This window comes from Arvicanthis niloticus, chromosome 6 (genome assembly GCF_011762505.2).
Source record: "Arvicanthis niloticus isolate mArvNil1 chromosome 6, mArvNil1.pat.X, whole genome shotgun sequence".
Taxonomy (NCBI): Eukaryota; Metazoa; Chordata; class Mammalia; order Rodentia; family Muridae; genus Arvicanthis; species Arvicanthis niloticus.
The window spans coordinates 74,004,823-74,027,070 of NC_047663.1; the positions used below are offsets into that span (position 1 = coordinate 74,004,823).

Below are 22,248 nucleotides of genomic sequence, written 5' to 3' on the forward strand. Positions count from 1 at the left end.
AAAAAAGAAACCCTGTCTTGAAAATCAAGCCAAACAAAACCAAAACCAACCAAACCAAACAAACAAAAAGATGTGAACCTGGGAGATGTTTTAGGTGGAAGAAGGGAAGCAAAGACACGGCTGTTACTGACAGTACCCACATTCTACTTCAAGGAACGTGATGAGCATCAATACCTCCATGTGGAGTTGCTTCAATTGTGGCAAGCTAGCCACTGAGCAAGAAATGCCCTAATTTCATCTGCAGGCTGGCTCACTCACACCCCACACCTCCAGAATAAGCTTCACTCTGCTACCTGGGCAAGGTGCAGGACCTGCTCTTCTGAATGCTGCAGCCAGTGAGAGATGGAGCCAGCTCTTATAAGCACAGCATCCAGTGAGAGGCAAGGTCAGTTATGCACAGGCCCTGAAAATCCACATTGTCCCCCGTGGCTGCCCTGACTAGGGATATCCCCATGTTCTCTAGTGGCAATATGAGCCACAGACATCGACACCAGCTCCTGTCTCAACATAGCAAATGTCTTGTACATGTCCCTCAGTGGCAACTTGGGCTGGGACATCACCATGGCCCGAATTAGTCACCATGGGGCTGACCACTCAAGTCTTCACCCTCTCCACCCTTGAGTCTCCGGTTCCACCTCTCTTTATGATGCTCAAGCTGCTCCACTTCTCTTTCTCTCTCATCTGACCACCACATACTCACACACTGTGGTGGCTCCCACTGCAGCCTGGGCACACAGTTGGCAGGCCCCTGGGCGACATCCTCTATCCATGCTGTGTGGAATGATGGCAAGCAGGTATCTGTGACCTACCTGTGCCATGCACTGTAGGGCAGGTCTGTGTTCGGCATTGCAGTTGGCAGGTCTCTGTCTTCCTCCTCCTGTACTGTGCTGCTGGATTGGATTTGATTTGATTTGATTTGATTTGATTTGATTTGATTTGATTTGACTTTTATGAGTCCTAGGATAAGATAGCTTTGGCCATTAAGCAAAGCATCAAGCTAGGATGTGAAAGAATAAATTGTAAAAATGAAATTTTAGGTCTCAAAATTAGGTTTCTTAGGTTCAGAGTTTCAATTTACATAGGTTTCTTAGGTTCAGAGTTTCAATTTACACTCAAGTGTTAGCTGCCCCTGGGGTGCATTCCAAGGGCTTAAATAAACATTTCAAAGGCACAAAAGACCCAAGATAGAGGCAATAAAATACCTGGGTAAACGGAAGTCACTTGAAAGGAATTCTCCCAGGAGCAAGATACAGATGTAAATTAGGGTAATTGGGATGGGGGCTAGATGGAAACCAGGCTTGGGAACGGATGTTTGAGATATCCAATCATATGTAACCGCGCCAAACTTTCCCGCTCTCCCCAACCCCTACCCATAATATCCCAAGTTTCCGGGGCTAGAGCGTCGGAATCCCTATCTCCTGCGTGAGATATATTCCGGCCCGAGGGCCCTCGTCATTAAACCTCCTCTGCAGTTGCATCAAGAAGGTTTCTCGTGTGTCCTTGGGTTCGTGCAGGTCCGGACTTGGGTGAGAGTCCCCTTTTGGGGTCTTACATTTTGGTTCCCTGACCGGGAAACTCGCGACCACCCTAGACACACGACGACCCCTTGGAGGTAGGTTTGTGTGAGTGGTGTGTGTGAGAGTGCGGCGCCGCTGTCCTTGTCTCTTTGTTATGGTTTCTTCTGCTGTCTTTGTTTCTGTGTTTTGATATCGGTTTCTTTGGTGAGGGGAATCTTCCCCATCGGAGACTGAGTGCAGCTGTCATTGTGGACCGTGAGGGCCCAATGACTGTGGATGGACAGACGTGTTGAAACCCACAGGCTGCAGCCCGGGAAGGACGCTTCACGGGTGGTTAGGGAGTCAGAGTGGTCTGGCTGCCCTTGGGGAAAGGCGGTATCCTTTCCCATCTGGGTTAGGGAGTCAGGGAGGTCTGACTGCCCTGTTTTGGAACAGGAGATGAGTGCTCCTGCTAGGGGGAAGATGTGGAATCCTTCCCGTCAGAGGTCGCGTTTGGCTGGTTCTATGAGACCAAACTCGGGCAAGTGTGTCTGACTGTGTTAGTTCTGTGTGTTTATATTTTGTGTACAGTCTTTCTGGAACCCCTCCCTGCCGCTACTGTGTGGCAGAGTACCTGAGCCAGGCTCCACAACCACTGGCTGCCCTGGCCCCCTCGGTGGTCCCCTCTTCGCCAGCGCTCGAGCCACCCTGGTACTGGAAGCCAGAGTACATGCAGGTCTCCCGCCCACCGCAGTTTAAAAGGCGGGAGATGAGTTCCCAGCCTCCCGCCCGTGATGAATTAAGTGCGAGCGGGAGGCGAGAGGCGGGTGGCGAACACATGCAGGCGGGCGCCTAGCGAGAGATAAGGGCTTTAGTGAGTGCGCTCCACATCCTGAGAACTACGTTTCCCAACAGGCTTTGCAGCTTTGACAATTATATCCAAGATGGCAGCCGGCCTGAGAACTACGTTTCCCAACAGGCCATGCGGTTTCCAGACACTGCTGCGATTGTTGACAATTCTGTGCCACTGATATAGTGATAGGGGCAGTCTATCGTGTTGTCTTTCCTTGTCTTTTCTTGATAAACTTCGTTCTGTGTTATTTGTTTCACATGTTCTTGGACTCTGACTGACAATTGACGTTCCTTTTCTTTTTTCTGGACTGATACTGTGTTAACATCCTGAGTTTTAAAAGCAGAAGCAATGAGACAGGCTGGTCCTGTTCCACAGCTTGTGGCCAAGAGAAAGCTCTGTTCCTCTGGAGGAAGAGACAGAGTGTGTCAGGTGCCTGATTTGATGTGATGAACTACTAAAACTGCTTACTTAATTTAGTTTAAAACTTACTTGTGAGACAGTCTCAATTTGCACAAGAAAAACTGATAATTCGCCCTGCTCTGTGGCCAGGAGAAAGACACCAACAGAAAGAACCTTGAAGAGAACAGACTGTTTTCATAAGCGGCTCTTAGAAGGGGGCCAACAGTTGTTTTAGCTTCTATAATAAGAGAGTTGATAGTGAGTTTTCCTAGTTTAATAAATAAAAGAGCACTTTTTTCCTTTAGTTACAGCTAAAAAGTTACAGGCTGTCCTGAGTCAGAAAATATATATATATATATGTAAGCTTCTATTTTGATAGACTTTCTAGCCATTGCTGTCTGAGATAATTTCATTATTTATATGAGACTTCCATTAAGATTTGGTTCAAAGGTGAAAATTCAGACAAGAAGAAGTGGTGAGGACTTGTGCTCTTATGTTAGATATAAAATGTTTACTTTGTTGTTCTTGTTGTATATCACTTCTACCAAAGTTTCTATTTTGTTAAAAGTTAAATTCAAATAAGTGTCAAATGTAACTCAAGTTGCCTTTTAAAAATTGTTAATAACTGTGTGAACCTTCAACACCTTAATAATCCTTGCTGTGAAATGCTACAGATAAGGCTATTCATTCTGATTTGGTTTCTTTCTTAGAGCTTCAGAGGTGAGCTCACATTACACTTGTGGACAAGGTACTGTTTGCAAAATGAATTAGGTTATGGTCTCTAGTGTGATATAAACAACAGTCATGCAGCCTCACAGATACACTAGTCTGTACAGAGTTCTAAGAGACTATTTACTGCTTTACAGGTGATCAAAAACAATAAATAAGATAAAAGCCTCTCTTCCAGGTGTTCAGAGGTCTCTATAAATTGACTAAGTTTTAAAAGCTATCCTTTGTGCTTCCCACAATTATAGTTAACTCAGTCATTCTGGATTTCTGACGGGATTGGAAACTTATAGCTATTTACCTTGAGAAAAAAAGAAAAAAGATTTAAATAGATGGTCGGCAGCTGACATTCATCCTAAAGCCAGGTTCAGAACTAAATGTTTTAGTCAAGATAGATGACAGAGGTGCTAGTTAGTCAAAAAAAAAAAAAAAAAAAAATAGACTGGGTAGTAAGACTATCTTATACTTCACTGATAAAAATTGACATAATTATGCTCTAATTATATTTTGAAAAGAAAAAGTTTCATTTTAAAAGCCTTGCTTTCACAAGACCTTTGCAGGTTCTGGTCTTCAGAAGTAAAGAGCAGGCGGGGACACCGGAGAAAGAATGTTCCTTCAGACATGGAGACATTGGGGACCCCGTCAATTGATCAGGCCGTGGTCAGCAGCAGGTCAATTTGGAGCAGATGTGACTGAGACCTTCATGTGACAGAAGGTAAGGGACACCCAAAGGCCCACGCCAGATCCCGCTGATAGATCTTGAGAGAGAGGGTTACATGAGACCCCACTAAGTTTGATCAGGAAGCAGAGATCAGATAAGTTACCCACAGTCTTTCTAGACTAGCTCATAGAGACATTCTGTCAGTGTAGACAAGGCTTCAGAGGCTAGAGAGACTACAGGATAAGTCATTGAAAGATTTAAGAAATATACTACATATTAAAATTATTGATGGTAATAACAAGTGGGAAAAGATTTTAAAGAAAGGAATAAAGAAGAGGAATAGAGAAGGGTTAATGTAAGTCTAGAAGAAAAGAGTAGAGAAGAAGAATAGAGATAAGTTGCTATGAGTTCAGAAGAATAGAGAGGAATAGAGAGGAATAGAGAGAGGTGAAGAAAGAAAAAGGTGACAGGAAAGAATTTACAGAAAGCAAAAAAAAAAAAAGGGACTCCAATCAAAGAGAGATAAAACTCTTTGAAAAAGACCAGTGTGTGCATTGCAAGTAAAGGAGCCAGCTTCAGGGTCCAAGAGGGCCCTAACAAATAGAAGCCAGGGCCAGAAAATCCCAGGCCTCGAAAAACACCCACCCCAAGTGGTGAAGATAACAGCTCTGTGTGAAGACGGCTATTGAGATAGATGGGGCCACCCAACTTTTGATAGACATGGGGGCTTCCTCCAGGCCAATGGGTCAAAACGTATTCATGGACTACCCGAAAATGGTGGACTAAGAGATGGGCTGGGTATCCCATTCATTTATGGTCATCCTAGGCTGCTCCTATCCCCTGTCTGGTTGAGGGGATACCCCCTAAGATGGACATCCAGATACAACACTTCCTGGGCTGCAACTAGCTGACAAGAATTCAACGGATAGAAGACTGACTTCAGCCAGGAGCCGAGATAACCTGCTTTACAGACGGGAGCAGTTTTCTCCATGCTGGTCAGAGACAAGCCAACTTACTGTGTTACTGTGGTGGACAAATGTCATCTGGGCTGACTCCCCACCCCTGGCCTCGTCGGTACAGAGAGCAACCTTGGAACTTGTGGGGCTGACGAGAAAACCAACATCTACATGGACAACAGATATGCTTTTGCCATAGCCCATGTCTGCAGGACTATATACCAAGAGAGAAAACCCTGATGAAGCCAGCAACTGTGAGTACTCATTGCCCAGGACACCAAAAGGGAAGAGATTCAGTGGCCTGAGGCAATAACTGGACAAATCAAGTGTCTTGATATGAGAGCCTGTTCCAGTTGTGGGCCTAAGAGATGGCCTCACTTAAAACACAGAATAAGAGAAAGAACTCAGATTACTAGCCATCCTGCCAGATACTATCTAGAAAAAAATATAAAATGGTGCACACAAGAAGGGAGAACTATACTCCCCAGAAAACAAAAGATTTACCAGGTTAAATACACAGATAGACTCTTAAGATAAGAGTACAACCAAGCAGCCAAGAGATTTAAAAACATATAATAGACCTCAGGTTTTGGGCCAGGGAAATGATAAGACAGTGTAGGATATGCCAACAAATAAAGGCTTATGAGACTTAGAGTAAATAAGAAAAAGAGTTAAAAGGGAACAGCCTAGAATAAAAGTTGTCCCGAGGTTTTCAAACATCTGAGATAATTAGATCAGATAATAGCCTTGCCTTTGTTTGTAAGATAAGTCAGAAATTGTCAGAAATATTAGAGACTAATTAGAAGCTCCACTGTTTATACTGTCTCCAGAGCTTAAGACAGGTAGAGAGAATAAACAGAACCCTAAAAAACTAAATTACCCCTGAGAACTGGCGCTGGCTAGAGTGTCCCTTTCCTTGTCCCTATTCCAAACCCAGAATGTCCCTCTTCTGTGAGAGATGATTTTTCAGGCTACTAAGAAACTATTCCTGATGCTGTCGAACATAACTCGTGCCAACACCTGCGTCTGATGCCAACTGGAGAGAACAGCCAGACACCTGAACAACCTCCTCAGGCTCAAGATCACCTGCCGTTCTACAAGGCCAAGGACCAGCAGGCCTTGACTCCTGAGATATGCCCATCCTGGAGACACAGGGATAGAGATTGCCCAATTGTCAGAGATAAGAGACATTTGAATCTAAACTGTGTCCCAGACACAGCCTTAAAGAGTGGGACTTAAGCTACATATGTACATCCCCGAGATGAAAAAAAGCCAACAGGCCCATCAGTGTGTGTGTATATATATATGTATATGTATATGTAGAGAGAGAGAGAGAGAGACAGCTACTTTACCTAAAGTACATACTAGAAACCATCCAGGGGGTGAGAAAAAGATAGTTTAAGATTCAATGACAAAGATATAATTAGATGCTTAGACAACAATATCACTCTTTACACCCAGATGATGATTCATAATTCCAAGATTGGAATTTGACCATGAGAGAAAAGGAGGAAATGAAAGAATAAATTGTAAAAATGAAATTTTAGGTCTCAAAATTAGGTTTCTTAGGTTCAGAGTTTCAATTTACATAGGTTTCTTAGGTTCAGAGTTTCAATTTACACTCAAGTGTTAGCTGCCCCTGGGGTGCATTCCAAGGGCTTAAATAAACATTTCAAAGGCACAAAAGACCCAAGATAGAGGCAATAAAATACCTGGGTAAACGGAAGTCACTTGAAAGGAATTCTCCCAGGAGCAAGATACAGATGTAAATTAGGGTAATTGGGATGGGGGCTAGATGGAAACCAGGCTTGGGAACGGATGTTTGAGATATCCAATCATATGTAACCGCGCCAAACTTTCCCGCTCTCCCCAACCCCTACCCATAAATATCCCAAGTTTCCGGGGCTAGAGCGTCGGAATCCCTATCTCCTGCGTGAGATATATTCCGGCCCGAGGGCCCTCGTCATTAAACCTCCTCTGCAGTTGCATCAAGAAGGTTTCTCGTGTGTCCTTGGGTTCGTGCAGGTCCGGACTTGGGTGAGAGTCCCCTTTTGGGGTCTTACAGATGAACAAAGGACTGCCAACTACTCTGCCCTTGACTGATACAAGAACACCACCAACAAGGTGCCTCTTTGCCCAACTATATATTCTTTTTTTTGTTGTTTTGTTTTTCGAGACAGGGTTTCTCTGTGTAGTCCTAGCTGTCCTGGAACTCACTCTGTAGACCAGGCTGGCCTCGAACTCAGAAATCCACCTGCCTCTGCCTCCCAAATGCTGGGATTAAAGACGTGCGCCACCACCGCCCGGCTCCAACTATATATTCTTGATAGCAAAGTTTGACACAATAAGGTTTACATTTTGATAAGGTCTAACTATTATTTCCATTGTTCATGCTTCTAGTATTATAGTCAAGAACAATTTCCCAATACAAGTTTTGAAATACATACTTAAGTTTGATCTTACTTAAAAATCTAAACTCTTCCTCGCCTGGCAAATAGAAAATAAATAAAGAGAAAGCTGTAATAAATGTCGTGCAAATATCCATCAGTGGTGGCACAAAATAAATATGATTATATTTCTTAAAAAGCAGGAGTCTATGAGGGCCAGAAAGACCCTCAGTGTGGATATCGTGTGAACCCCCAGAAGTTCCAAATTCCCAGGCTTTACCACATTGAACAATAAATACCTCCAGGATTTTCTCTACTTACTGTCTCAGGCTCAGAGGCACAAACTCCAGTTATATTGATAGTTGATGAGGTCTGTCCTGACTCTGAAGGCAAGGTAGGCTCTCTCCTCTACAGCCTTGTTCCCCTCACAGCTCTATCTCTGGGCCTCCCTCAGTGTAGACTGGAAAGCTAAACTGAGGCCTTGTTTCAAAATGGCTTCTGGGTGAAGCCTTTGAGTTACAAGTGGGAAAATGGGACTCTTCTCTCATGCTGACCCATCTTCCAGAGGAATCAGCCCAATCAAAACCCACACTGTGGACCTGTCCTGTGGTAGGATTGCCCATCTCTGTTCCTGCTCACCTTTGGGAGCAGTTTCTCCTCCCTCTGTTTCTGGGAAACTACAGGGATGAGACCCAGGCTGCTGCTCACTTCTCTGCATCACATTCCCTCTCTTCCCCCTTCCAGGGATCCTTTCATTTCCTGCTACACTTCTGAAGCTCTGTATTCCATCCTTGGGAAACAGCCTGTTTCTTTCTTATTCTAATCAACTCCTTCCCAGGCTCACAAAGAGGAAGTCTCTGGTCTGCTATTTCACCTGGAAGTCCCTCCAGCCAGCTTGTTCTATGGAGTGAATTCCTGGATAGCCAGGACTACACAGAGAAACCATGTCTTAAAAATAAGGAGGAAAATGAAGGGGGGGGGAGAAGTAGGGGAGTGGGAGAAGGAAGAGGGAGAGGAGGAGGAGGAAGAGGAAGAAAAGAAAAAGAAGAACAAAGGAGGAGGAGGAGCTACAAAGATGATAGGGATTTAAGAGAGGGTAATGTCTGTAGGAACACACTATCTCCTGGCCTGTTAAACACTATTCTCCACTAAGCAATAGTGGTGAATCCTTGTCATAATACACTTGTCACAACTCAGAATGCACAAGAGCAAGAGAAATAGACTATGGACTTCATTTGATAATTGTGCCAACATTGGTTCATCAGTCTTGACATCTGTGCCACAATGATGGGGAATGCTGATGCTGGCAAGGCCTCTCCCTCTTCCCTTCTTCTCCCCCTCCTTCCTCTTCCTTTCTTCCCCCTCACAACCACCACCACCACCACCTCCTCCTCCTCCTCTTCTTCTTTTTCCTCCTCTTCATCCCCCTCCTTCTTCTCCTCCTCCACCTCTCTCCCATTCTCTCTCTTGTTCTATCTCTTCCTCTTGGTCTCTCTTATTCTCTCTCTCAATTAGAATGTGTGTATGTCTGTGTGTGTGTTGAATGCGGAAGGTGATTTTGTGGAAAAATCTCTGTACTTTCCACTTAGTTTTGCTGTGAGCATAAAACTATTCTTAAAAAAACAAAATCTGCTAAAAAATGTGACTGGGTCATCATCAAAGTATTTTTAGGCTCCTGCAGGTGCAGAACTAGTAGAGAGAGACAGCCCATATCAGCATTCTACAGTGTGGAACAGAGGTTACCTTCGAGCATCTTCCCACAGAGCAGTGGGGAGTTTCTTTTTGCTTTTTTAATTTTTTTTTTCAGTGATGAAACATGGAGTCCTGTGAAGGCTCAGGGACAGAGTCAGCTAACAGCTATGCACCAGCTTCCTGGGGAGCCTCACAGATGCATGGGAGCACTCAGACTTCTTGTTCCCAACACTACCTCCTGGAAGCCAGACCTGGGGCAGACCTGCTCTTCCTGACCTCGCGCGGCCTGTTCATGACTTGGTTGTTCACCTGCCCTCGCCCATTGGTGGTACTGTCCTGTTTCATTTTGTGTATTTTATGTTCTTCCAGAGAGTTTACACATCATAAAGGCATTCTGTCCTCTGTCCTCTCTCTTCCTAGTCTCCCTAGATCAGTGGTTTTTAGTCTAAGCAACACACATAAATTGACCAGAGAAATTGAACACTCCAGACAACAGCAGCAATTAATGGACCAGTGGACAGTTTTCAGCTCTCCAGATGACTCTGCTGAGTGTGACAATGATGAGCCTTTGACATTTCCCCAAACTTCAACACTCCCCTCCAGCTAATCACAAAGACAAAGTAAGGTGACCATATCAAAGAGAGTCATAAGTATAAATGCACAAAAATTAAACTTCAATACCATATTTAAAACCAAGCTGTAGATCATCATAACTCCTGTAACATCACCATCCCAAAGCCAGAAGCTTCTGCTCAACCCAGATTACTAAGGAGGAGGATTCCAATCTTGCATGCCTTCTTCAGACTCTTTCTTAGGCTTAGATGACCACAGACTCTGTAGATCACCCTTTTCCTTACCTTCCTGTCTGAAAACCTATTACAATCGCTAATATAAGAAACTACGTAAATAATCCACCTTTCCCCGACTACCCTATTATTCACACCAAGCCAGCTAACTTAGAAACAGGCTGCTAAAGCAAACTCCTATATTCTTAAAAAAAAAAATGCATACTAAGTAGTAGATATAGCTTTAATATATTAAAATGTTATGTTTCCTAAAAGGGAAACTTCTCTTAAACAGATGTGCTCCTAGGTCCCTTGTCGTGATAGCTATTCCCAGCCAACAACTTGACTATATCTGGAATGAACTACAATTCAGAAATGGGGGGCACATTGGTGATTTCTATCATACCTGTCATCCAGCCCCTGTGAGATTCTGCTCACCAGTCCAGTCCCATTCCTTTACATACTTCTTCCTCCCTTGATGGCAGCCAGCCAGCTACTTTAGTTCTGGGAACACAGCTTCCTGCAACCCAGGGGCCTCTGTACTTCGTCAGCGCATTTCAGTAGACATTCACTTTGCTACACATGCCTTTGGATTCATCTGGAATATCACTGTCTCCTAGAGACAGGCTATGTTCCCGCTGACAGAGGTATGTTCTCTACAGCATTGTTGCTCAGTAGACCGTCCCAGCAGCCACAACTACAGGGTATGGCTGGTTCACAGTGGGCAGACTAAAGATACTGCTAAGGTCTCAATCCATCATCCATGCCAGTTTCCTAGTTCCACGTGTCATGATTGGGAAGCCAAGTGCCATCAGGACATCTCTTTTTATTGGAATTAATCAGCAAATTAATGGGCCCAAAATGATGTCCTTTTAATTCCCTCCTAACCTGCAGCTTCTCAGGAGCTTGTAGCTCAGAAATGGATTCTGTTCTGTCCCCAGCCCTGAAACAGGTACTTAGTACCTGCTTTAATCATGACAAATTTTGACTCAATTTGCCCATGTCCTGTGAGCCTGCCCATAGTAAGGTGAAGATACCTGGTCTAAGTAAACTGGCAAACTTGTAAAAATAAATGGCAAGTCAGTTTCCTGCATCCTAGCACTTGGGATGCAGAGGCAATAGGCAAAAACATGAAGGCAAGCCTGGTCTACAGGCTTTTGTAGCAATTATTTATCATTGCTAAAGACTTACGTTGATATATAATTGCTACAAAATTCAGGGAACCTGGTGCTACACAGGGAGATCCTGTCTAAGAAAACAAAAAGTATAATTGTTAAGTATTGTAATGCACTATCCCACTGCCTATTATAGGTAACAGAATCAATGGTGTCTTGAAAGCTTAGGATTCAAAGAAAATTCAATAAAATCAACAAGCCTGGTGTATCTATGGGGATATTAACAACTTAATCTACCATCTTTCTATCAATAATCTCAATGGATGACTTTTTCCATAGTCTAACAAAATTACAAACACTAACATATCAGAGGGAAACATGGTTATTTTAAAAACACATCGGACAACATACAAAAACAGATCTGTGGCTGAAATAACATCAAAATCATTGACTTGGCTCCAACTCGGCATCAGCTACTACTAGTACATCTTCTAGAATGGGGCCTTACATTCTGGAATGTTTTCCACTGCTCAAAGACTCCTCACAAGTAACCTTCCATTGCAATGACCACTATCTGCCCAGGTGAGGATGGAAGTGATAACAGCAAACAGATGGGAAACAGACATAGTGAAGTTACTCTGCTGTTACTACTGACCAATAGAAAACATTCTTTTCACTGAGTTCCACATACTTTGTTTCACAGAATATCACTACTCGCCATGTTCTTGAGTACAAGCAAATTTTGAAAATGCTAGAGAGATTCCCACACCATTTCACATCTATCATCCATCTATAGAAAACCTGAAGAACAGAGCAGACTTCACAACCTCAGAGCCCTGCAGCCACCAGGCAGCAATGAGAAAGGAGGTAGGAAGGAGTGTGTGGGAGAGGATGGCCCCACCTAGTGGCCTCGCCGATGTAGAACTCAGGCTGATCTTAACAATTTATAGAAAAATATTCATGTATCTCCACCAGTCAAAGATAGTTGTTATATCTAGGTTGGTCAGCGAGTTACACCTCTGATTGAACAATTCCAAACTTATAAAGCCTATGATTAACATTTTTTTTAAAAAATGTATAAATGCAAAAAGGAAAAGGGGGCATGGGATAGGGGTTTCCTAAGGGGGGTGGGGGGGGAATGGGGATAGGGGATGCCATCTGAAGTGTAAATAAAATATCTATAAAAAAAAAAGATTAAAACTAAAAAAAAAAAAAAGAAAGAAAAAGCTACAACTCAGGGATGTCATTGCTAAAGACTTACGTTGATATATAATTACTACAAATTAAGAAAAAAATACTGTAGTTTAAACACAAAACATTTTTAGAGCAGATGAAAGAAGCTCCATTGGGCAAACCCAGAATGCAACTTTCCGTTGTCTGACTTTCCAAGAAAACAAAAACCAAAAACAAAAGAAAACCCACCAACCAACCAAACAAACAAACAAATAACCAAACAAAACCAAATAATACGCATATTTATTTTTGAGAACTCTATAGCACTGGGAATGTGCCAAGATCCAGCACCCTGCTCAGACTACCATGGCCTAAATGTCTCTGATCTGGTGTTGGGGATCACTCAGTCTGAAATAGACATTAACACATTCTAGTCAATCTGCTCTTTTCAACAACCAAACTGTAATGAAGATATCAATACAATAGTCTTTGGTAACTCTTAGCAAAACAAAACATTTTATTGTGACAAACTGACTCACTGAAGAAGATGCTATGTCTTTCTGAAATCAATTTAAATATAAACATGGCCTGAGGACAATTTAGAAATTTAGAAGTCTAAAGGAAAGCTGTGACAGTCCCAAACTCTGTCACAACTGCAATAGGACTTCTCTCAGCAGAGAGTCTGTGTCCTGCTCTCTTTCCTTTCCCCTTTCATTTCTGCATTGTCTCCATGTAGCACCTAATTCAGAGCTCAGTGGGTCAGTATAGGAACAGTGAGCATCAAGACGGAAGTGTAGTAGAAATAGCACTAATGAACTGAATCCCTGATCCATTATTTTCTTCCCCTGATGTGGGCCTGGTCCATTTCACCATGGTAACCTCTCTTTATAAGAAACACCCATTCTTATCCTAAGATCAACTGCATAATAAATGATCATATTTCCAGAGCTATGAGAAATATAATCACCTATATTGACGATATTAGACTCTCTTCTATTTATATCTATGAGAGCAATTAAAACCTCCATGTTCCCATGATTTTACTCCTTGGGAAGGGTAGAAGTAACTTCTCAAATTACAATAAAATAGATAAAACACAATCATGAAGTACTTCTAAATTCAGAATGCCCCCCCACACCATCTTTTAATTCCTGTTCCTCTCTTGTTAACAGTTTTAATAACCAAGATAGAATTTTTGTATTACCAATGATTACATTGACTAAAGGAAACACAAACTTCTAAAACATTCACATTTGAGAGAATCCCTACAGTGAGTGAAGACACTGAGGCCGTGCTGATACAAAAATTAGGATGATGTTAACCTGAGTTTTAAGTATACACAGTTGAGGGTTACCCTCTCCGCTACAGCCAGAAGAACCAACACAGAAAATTGTCCTGGAGCTGTAATGAGTGTTTGACTCTGTGAAATCAGTGACAGTCTTCATAATCTCAGGCAGAAGGCCCCTCAGAGGGCCACTGGGACTCATTCTGCACTTCAAGGTCTATCTTCAATAATATAGATGTTGTCTTCAGTTCGGGGATGCACAACCACTGCATTCTGCAAAGCTCCAAACTTAGAGAAACGGAAGGCAACCAAGCTGCAGAGAGAGAGAGAGAGAGAGAGAGAGAGAGAGAGAGAGAGAGAGAGGGAGAGTGAGAGTGAGAGGGAGAGTGAGTGGTCGAGGGAGAGGGCGAGGGAGAGGGAGAGGGAGAGGGAGAGGGAGAGGGAGAGGGCGAGAGAGAGAGAGAGAGAGAGAGAGAGAGAGAGAGAGAGAGGTTGAAAGAACAAGAAATCATCTTTTAACATCTGAGTAGAACATTTATGATACATACTCAGGACTCCAGGAGCCCCAGCAGCAAAAACTATAACAGCAAATAGTACCACACAGGGCCTTGGTATTAAGTCATTAAAAAAAGTTTGTTTAATAAGTATCAGACTAACTAAGAATTATTTTTAAAAATCAACTCATATTGGGCTGCTTCAAATTATTTATGTAATAGAACACGAAAGTGGAAGGTCTAAAAAGACGGATAATCAATATCAAACAAAGGTACCTTGCACTTTGAGACTGGGCTAAGAATAGGACTGTCACCCTTTAGTAAGGGTTAGGAGGGTTTGGTGACCTAGTAACTCTGAAGCTCAGGAAAAGGTAGAAGGAAAGAACCAGCTTCAGTGTTGTTCTCTGATCTCCTCAGATGACATGACACATAAGTACATACACACACACACACACACACACACACCATGCATAAAACAATACAAGGTTGATATTTTTTTTAAAGAAAGGGTCTTGAAACCCTGCATCACGTCTACACCCTCTAACATTAAGTATAAAGTAGAAACACATTTAAAACCACAAAGCAGTCACTTTTCACGGGAGCTCATGTCTGTGCCATAATTACAAAGACTGCGTGTATGACACACATTTGTTTACGTCATGTGAACAAAAACATCACATATAGAAGTGAAGAAAATTAATTTGGGGAGAGGACTGCTGGTAGTGGTGGCTGACCCATCCCAACAGCTATGGGAGGTGCTTCACTTGGAGAGTTCCTTCTCTATCCCTGTTAATCAGGGTAGTCTCAGTGGGCTGATATCTGAGCATCTAGAACTCCTGGAAAAGCAAATCAGAAAAGACAAGAGACTAGCTTTAACTGTCAGTAATGTTATGACCTAATAGAGTTTTGTCATTTGTACACAGTGGCCATCTCTTCTACTGAAATGTAGACACAAAATGAAGATCTCTCGTCGGTCATGTAATGAACACCTGTACTGAGAATTCAAGGAAAAGGAGCGATCCAGCTTTGCTCTGGCAGGGACAGTCAGTCACACCTGTGTATGTGACAGTGTAGGGTCAAGACACTCAGAAGTCAGTGTGATAAATACAACTGAGGAAGCCCACTAACGTCTTAAGTCGTGCTTAGTGTGGCTTCCTGTGTTTCTTTCTTGCTATTTATTTATTTATTATTCATCTATCCATCCATCCATCCATCCATCCATCCATCCATCCATCCATCCATCCATTTGCTTTGTTTTGTCAGGGTTTCTCTAGGCGTCCTGGCTATCCTGTAACTCCCTATATAAAATAGGCTGGCCTCAAACTCACAGAGACCCACCTGCCTCAACCACCTGAGTGTTGGAATTAAAGGTGTGAGCCACCACATCTGGTTTTATTTATTTGTTTTTACACAGGGTGTTTCTAGAAGTCTAGCTGGCCTTGAACTTAAGAGTCCTCCTGACTCTTAAGTTAGCTTACTGAGTTCTGAGATAATAGGTGTGTGCCACCTTACCCCTGTTATCAGCCCTTTTTTTCTAGTTATATTTTTCTCCAATATTTTCTTATAAATGAAGCGATTAATGTTGGGTCTGAACTGACGAATCAGCAGTTTAACATTCTCATTGCACAAACAGGACAAGCAGAGGCTGTTCACTGCCCTCTTCTGGTCTCCATGCATGTGTACCTGCACACCCCCATGCCTGTCCTCTGCCTGTCCTTGTCCCTCTCCCTGCCCCACCTCTACCTCCTTGCCTATCTCTACCCCATCTTTCTCTCTCACATACACAAATAATATATTAAAATTAAATATTTTTAAAAGATACCTTACCAACACAGGAATAAAAACTATGCATTAAACTGATGTTTTCTTTCAACTATGAGATTTCTTTCCTGTCCATTTTCAGAAGCAATTAGTTCTGTTTATATTTTGTTTAGCACTTAGACTTCTAGGCATGGGCTCCCGAGGTTGAGACCTCAGATGCTTTTTTCTATTTGTGAACTTGTTTTCTAATCTGTAAGATGAGACATATAGCAGTTCGATCTTAATGGTTTATTTCTGTGAAGGGAAGGTACGACTGGAACTTAACAAGAGCTGACTGTATGAGGCACTCGGGATGGGCTGACGCTGTTCAAGACACAGTCTATGAATGCGTCCTGTGATTGACAGAGACACAGGTGAAGCTATGGATGGCAGCTTGAAGGACATGGATTTTGACTGAAAGAAATGGCTGAAAGTACAGCCAATAGTTAACCCAGTGAAGGAAACTAGATGGCTTTATACCAGGGAGGGAAGCCATGTGACAGAGGAGGCACAGGGGACTTAAAGAGATGACTAAAAGATCATCTCAAGTAAAGTAAACTGAACAGTCTACAAGGCAGACACTAGTGTTGTGAGTGAAGGGGCCTGGTGTGGAGCTGTGGAAACACTGGTCATACCACAGTTCCACAACACTCCTTACAGCCTCGGGTATTATCTTCCTCTAAATCTTCTGCTCCCTTTGGGCTCCCTCAAACTGTGGACCATTTAACCCTGTCATCCCCAACTTACTTGCCTGAAAGGACCTGTCTCCTGGTTTATCTGCTCTGTGATAACTTCATCAGTTTTTAATTGAGTAGTTCTCAGTTCTGCCTTTCCCAGCCTTGAGCAGTCTGAACAGACTTTGCTTGCCACACAGGACCTTAACACTCAGGTGAATGCAGCTGCTTTGTTGCTTTGTTTACACTTGCAACTTTCTGTAAGAACTTAGGGGTTTTTTTTGTTGTTGTTTTTTGTTGTTGTTGGTTTTTTTTTTTTTTTTTTTTTTTGGTGGTTGGTTGGTTTTTGGGGTTTTTTGTTTGTTTGTTTTTTTGAGACAGGGTTTCTCTGTGTAGCCCTGGCTGTCCTGGAACTCACTCTGTAGACCAAGCTAGCCTCGAACTCAGAAATCCACCTGCCACTGCCTCCCAAATGCTGGGATTAAAGGCATGAGCCACCACTGCCTGGCTCTGTAAGAACTTAGAAGAGACTGCCTGCTGAGCTTGCTTTGCAGCTGAAGCAAAGTTCAGGTGGGCTTTCCATATATATATATATATATATATGCTGAATATTAAACTTTGAGCCTTGATCAGAAAACTTTGTCTTGGTTCCATGTTTCTCTCTTCCTTCCATCTCCTTTTCATTTCCAGCCCTCCTTTCAGGTAAACCCAGTTCATCCATGGCCTCTGGCGGCTACATTCAGTGAAAGAAAACACTGAATAAAGCAGGAGTGGATCAAAGCTACTCACTCAACATCAGCACCATGAGGCAAACCCTACAGTGCAACATCTGCCTATAAGAGATTTGAATTCTGGTTCTAATCTTGAGGAGTTTTCTGTTCCTGTCCCACCACAAATGCAGACAAATACAAATGCAGAAAATATCTCTGAGAAATGAGAATAACAAGAAAGGGACCCGTTAAACTACATCTTGAGATGGAAGGTGCAGAATGGGACCTAAACATTGAAAAACACCGATGTAATTTCAGATTTAAAGAATCTGAGAGGCCGGGCAGTGGTGGCGCACGCCTTTAATCCCAGCACTTGGGAGGCAGAGGCAGGAGGATTTCTGAGTTCGAGGCCAGCCTGGTCTACAGAGTGAGTTCCAGGACAGCCAGGGCTACACAGAGAAACCCTGTCTCGGAAAAACCAAAAAAAAAAAAAAAAAAAAAAAAAAAAAAAGAATCTGAGGCAGGAGGCAGGAGGATTGTGAGCTCCAGCTTGTCCTAGGCTACATAGAAAGTTCCAGGTCAATCTGGGCTACATAATAAGACCCTGTTTCAAATCAAACAACCAACAAAGCAAGCAAGCAAGCAAGCAAGCAGTGAAGAGTAACTTACTTGCAAAAGAGAACATAAAGGGAAATTCTCAAGGCTATTAGTTCAAAAATGCACAGTCCATGCCAGCTTACCTTAGAGATGACGCCTTCCTTTTCATAAGTATGTATCCTAAATTGGGGTGGGACGTGATAAGAAAAGTTGAAAAAAGAATTGAACATGTCATCAGACACTCTCATGATATTTTCTTCCAATCAAAGATATTGTTTCTGTTTTTAACTGATCCACCCCCTGGTAGCTTTGGGTAATTCCTTCCTATGCTGCACAGGAAGGAAGGAAGGATCTTCTTTTTCGTTGTTTGGTGTATTCATCCACCTAGCCTAAGTTGCTAGAACGACATTGTGAAGTATTGTTCGCAGAAAGAAATCAGGAAGTGTAGGTTTTTCTAATGGGCTACTAGAGAACAAGTCCTTGTGGGAAGAATAAACAACGATGGACTGAGGATGGGAACACATTTGTGTTTGCTCAATTCTAAGTAATTCTCCCTACTAGACACCATCGGACACATATTCCAGGCTACTTTCAGACTTACAGAATGTTGGAATCATATGTACATGTCACCTTAAACAATCATTTTGGATAAACATGTTTTAAATAATTAGAAGGATACGTCTTGAAATCTGACAGGGATATTCTTATTTCCCATCGTTGCCCAGTCATCTGAAATAACTCATTGATGAGCTCATGTGTGGTACCTCGTACACTCAATGAAGTTCTTACATAGTAAATGAACTATGCAGTCAGGAGCACCTCACGCAATGGCGCAAACCCTCCTGGAAAGGGCTATGCAGGCCTGGGTGCCACCATCAAATAGTCTGTCCCAGTGTTAGTCAGGTGCCTTTCCCACCAACACTGATATTTTCTCTTCTACTAAATATGTTCAAAAACATTCAACAGTATCATCATGGGAAAGAAACTAGATCCCGAGGGTAAAAAGAGAGAGAATTCATCATAGGTCTTACAATAGCCTTAAAATCTCAAGCCTGTACAAAATCTCTTGTGTAATAGTATTTGACTTTTTATAGAAAATGTAAATAATATTTCCCTTTTGGTGGCATGAGCTGAAAGACAAAGGACGGGGATTAGAAACAGCAGTGTTGCCTAGCACTGCAGCTTATTTCTCTGAGCCCAAAACTAGGAAGGTGGAGACAGGCACATTCAGATGAAGGTTGCCATCCTTAGCTACCTAGTAATTTCAGTGCCACCCTGTCCTACATGAGATCAAATTGTATAAAAACTAAAAGCATGAAAAATTAAAAACAAACAAACAAAACAAAAAAGTGGAGTTAACTGAAAAAAATCACTGATATTTCAACTCTGTGAGTTTTATAGAAGAGGGGTCTTTGGAGACATAGTAGCAATGGTTCAAGATATTAAACATTCACAAACTACCAGAAATCACCTACAGATTGTAGGTACTGACACATCCCTGTGGGAGTGGATGGCTTACTGAGTGTCTTAGATCTGGGCATATGGAAGTCATGGGAACTCAAAACCCTGGTGGCATGTGCACTTGTGTAAAGGCAAAAAGACTGAGAACCCTGGCCTTCCTTCCCTGGGGACAGTCGTGAAATTACTTACTGGTGACAGCCACAGTGCTCACAAGCAGCAGCAGCAGCAGGGCTGCGATGGAGACGCCAACATAGAAGCCCTTAGTCAGGGTTTTCTGTGGCTTCCGTGGAGGGATTGCTTCCTAAGGAAACAATAAATAAAATACCAGTAGTGATAAATAAACAATACAAACCAAAGGGGCACCAAGAGAGAGGAACAGAAAACACAAGTTAGACCTTCATCTTCACTGGCCTGGGGCTAGTCTGGAATGTGCTGGAAAACCCAAAGATCTGAGGTCATAATGGTCAGTGGAACTTGGAGACATGTGAATTCAAAGTGTCTTTGAAGATGATGGAAAGCCGGGCAGTGGTGGCGTACACCTTTAATCCCAGCACTTGGGAGGCAGAGGCAGGCAGATTTCTGAGTTCAAGGCCAGCCTGGTCTACAGAGTTCCAGGACAGCCAGAGCTACACAGAGAAACCCTGTCTTGAAAAACCAAAATAAAAAGATGATGGAAAGGTGTTCTATGTTGCTCAAGTTGATGACATGTATGTATACCTCAGTCAAAGTTCTAACTTCATGCTTAGCGTGTGTTGATATATCATGTACCCAATTATGTCTGCTTTATAGTTAGTAGTGTACTCCATAAATGCATCATCTTCTGATAATAAAAGAGAAAAACATAACTCATCTCCAACTCTACTTGCTCTCAATGTGTTCAGCTGTTGGTCCTGGTCTTTTATCCCAGACCCTACTGATGAATGTAATTCAAGATTATACATCTTTATAAAATTTCAATTCCAAATGGTAGTCTTGAAAACATATACACAGAAATAACATTATTCAGAATGGGCAGCTTATAGTTATGATTTTAGATATATGTAGCATATAATTTATATGTAATACAATATGTATACATGAACATATATCAATTAAAGAACTACAGATTATGAATCAAAAAGAAAGTAAGGGTGATATATGGAAAGGTTTGAACCAAGAGAAGAAAGGGGGAAAGGATGGAATTATAATTAATACCTTTATAAAAAACTAAAAAGACTATTTACTCATAGCTGCAGCCCGATTAACACCATGTGATCAGACACATATGCAGAATCTCTTCCAGTGCCCTAGTGCAGGTAACCAGGGACCATTACGTACTGGAATAAGCATGAGACTGGCTGGGCATCAGCTTAGGCCCTTCCACAGCTCAGCACTGATCTGCTAGCCCTAAACAGACCCTGAGAGATGGGTTTAACTGCAGGAAGCAGACCATAAGATTAGGTCCTTGTCCTTATATGAGCATCATCTCTGGATCACAACCCCAGCTCCTCTGCTTAGTCAGTGAGACCATGGACACATTAGCTCAGCTCCGTGAGCTGTCTCTACAGCTACAAATGACAGCTCAGTGGGGTTCTTGGGTAAGGTACTCTCAGGTGCTTCTTAACAAACACCCTGGAGAATATAAAAGAAAACTCAGTTTGTTTGTTATTCTGACAGGGTCTTCTGTATCCTAGGTGCTCTCAGAATTCTCCAGTTGACAATGATGTTGAACCTTGATCCTCCTGCCTACACCTTCTGGGTGATGGGATCACAGCTGTGTCACCATGCCCACACGAACTATCTACCTCATAACATTTTCCTGATTATGAATGACAGCATAGCCTATCCTTTCTCATTCATCTTCACAAATTTCCTTCGGTGTTTCATGAGATAGAGGCCAGGAAGTTGATCTACTGAGTCAAGACCTATGCTGCTGTTGCTAGACATGGGGGAGCACACCTTGCTCTCAGAACCTGAGAGCTGGAAGCAGGAGGGTTGGGAGGTCAAGATCCTTCCCAGGTACAGAGCAATTTCATAGCCAGCTTGAGCTTCATGGGAATCTGTCTCAGATACCTAAACAAACACCGAAAACAATGCTGTGTGCTGCTGTGCATTGTTTTCAATGCATCGAGAGACAGTTTCACATCTTCAGAGTCCAGGTTCTTCTACTTGTTTTGAAGTTAACTCTAAATTATTCCCACTCACTACTAACCGTGACTGTTTCACTGAGCGACTGAGGGAAAAAACACCCTCTGTATGCAGGTCTGTTTTGTTTTATACCTAACCATAGTCTGATCCCTTAGCAACATAGGCAAAATGGTTTCTGATATTTAATCAGAATATACAGATTATTCTCCTATCTGCCAGTCCACCGAGTACTAATAGTAAATAAGCCATTACTTTTTTTTTTTTTTTTTTTCCCGTATCTGACTGGGCCACAAGGCACAGGCCTGTCATCTCAGAACTCAGTAGGCTAAGGCAAGAAGACTATGAGTTCCAGGCCAACCTGAGCTACTAAATAAGGTGATGTCTCAAGGAGGGGGGCAGTTATGGTAGCATCCACAACTATAATCTCAGTACTTGGAAGATAGAGGTAGCATCTGCTCTGTAGTGAGTTCAAGGTCAGTTGGACTACATGAGACCCTGTCTCAAAAACCAAACAAAAGAATCTTACTATCAGTGTCCATTTGTTATGTTCTCATTGTCTATAGGTAAGACATATGGCCATTTGGTCGTGTGTGTGTGTGTGTGTGTGTGTGTGTGTGTGTGTGTGTGTGTCTCTGTGTGTGTGTCTCTGTGTGTGTGTGTGTGTGTGTGTGTGTGTGTGTGTGTGTGTGTGTGTGTATTTCTACCTCACTTTGAATGGTTTTTTTGTTGTTCTTTTCGTTACTGTTATGTAGGTTCTGGCAGCTCAAACCCAAGGCCTTGCATATCCCAGCAAGGGCTCTGCCCTTTTCAATATTCAAATCATCCTCACACCTCAATATCTGGCTCTTTTCTTACCT

General features: G+C 42.5%; 1 protein-coding gene and 1 long non-coding RNA gene across 3 annotated transcripts in view; one reads left to right on the forward strand and one right to left on the reverse strand.

The window, feature by feature from the left end:
• The first annotated feature begins 1,009 nt into the window (after nt 1–1,009).
• On the forward strand, nt 1,010–7,086 carry LOC143442821 (uncharacterized). The gene is made up of 2 exons (XR_013111328.1): nt 1,010–4,189; nt 4,962–7,086. It is a non-coding gene; the product is annotated as an uncharacterized LOC143442821 (long non-coding RNA).
• A 6,545-nt stretch (nt 7,087–13,631) lies between these two features.
• The window catches only part of LOC117711422 (hepatitis A virus cellular receptor 1 homolog), a 99,822-nt gene continuing 91,205 nt past the window's right edge, over nt 13,632–22,248 (reverse strand). For both annotated transcript variants that reach the window (XM_076936997.1, XM_034507054.2), the window contains exons 7-9: nt 19,454–19,565; nt 17,947–17,983; nt 13,632–13,841 (exon numbers count right to left, since the gene is read on the reverse strand). In XM_076936997.1, coding sequence (XP_076793112.1) covers nt 13,739–13,841; nt 17,947–17,983; nt 19,454–19,565 — 252 coding nt within the window. In that variant the 3' untranslated portion in view covers nt 13,632–13,738. The remainder of the gene's footprint in view (nt 13,842–17,946; nt 17,984–19,453; nt 19,566–22,248) is intronic.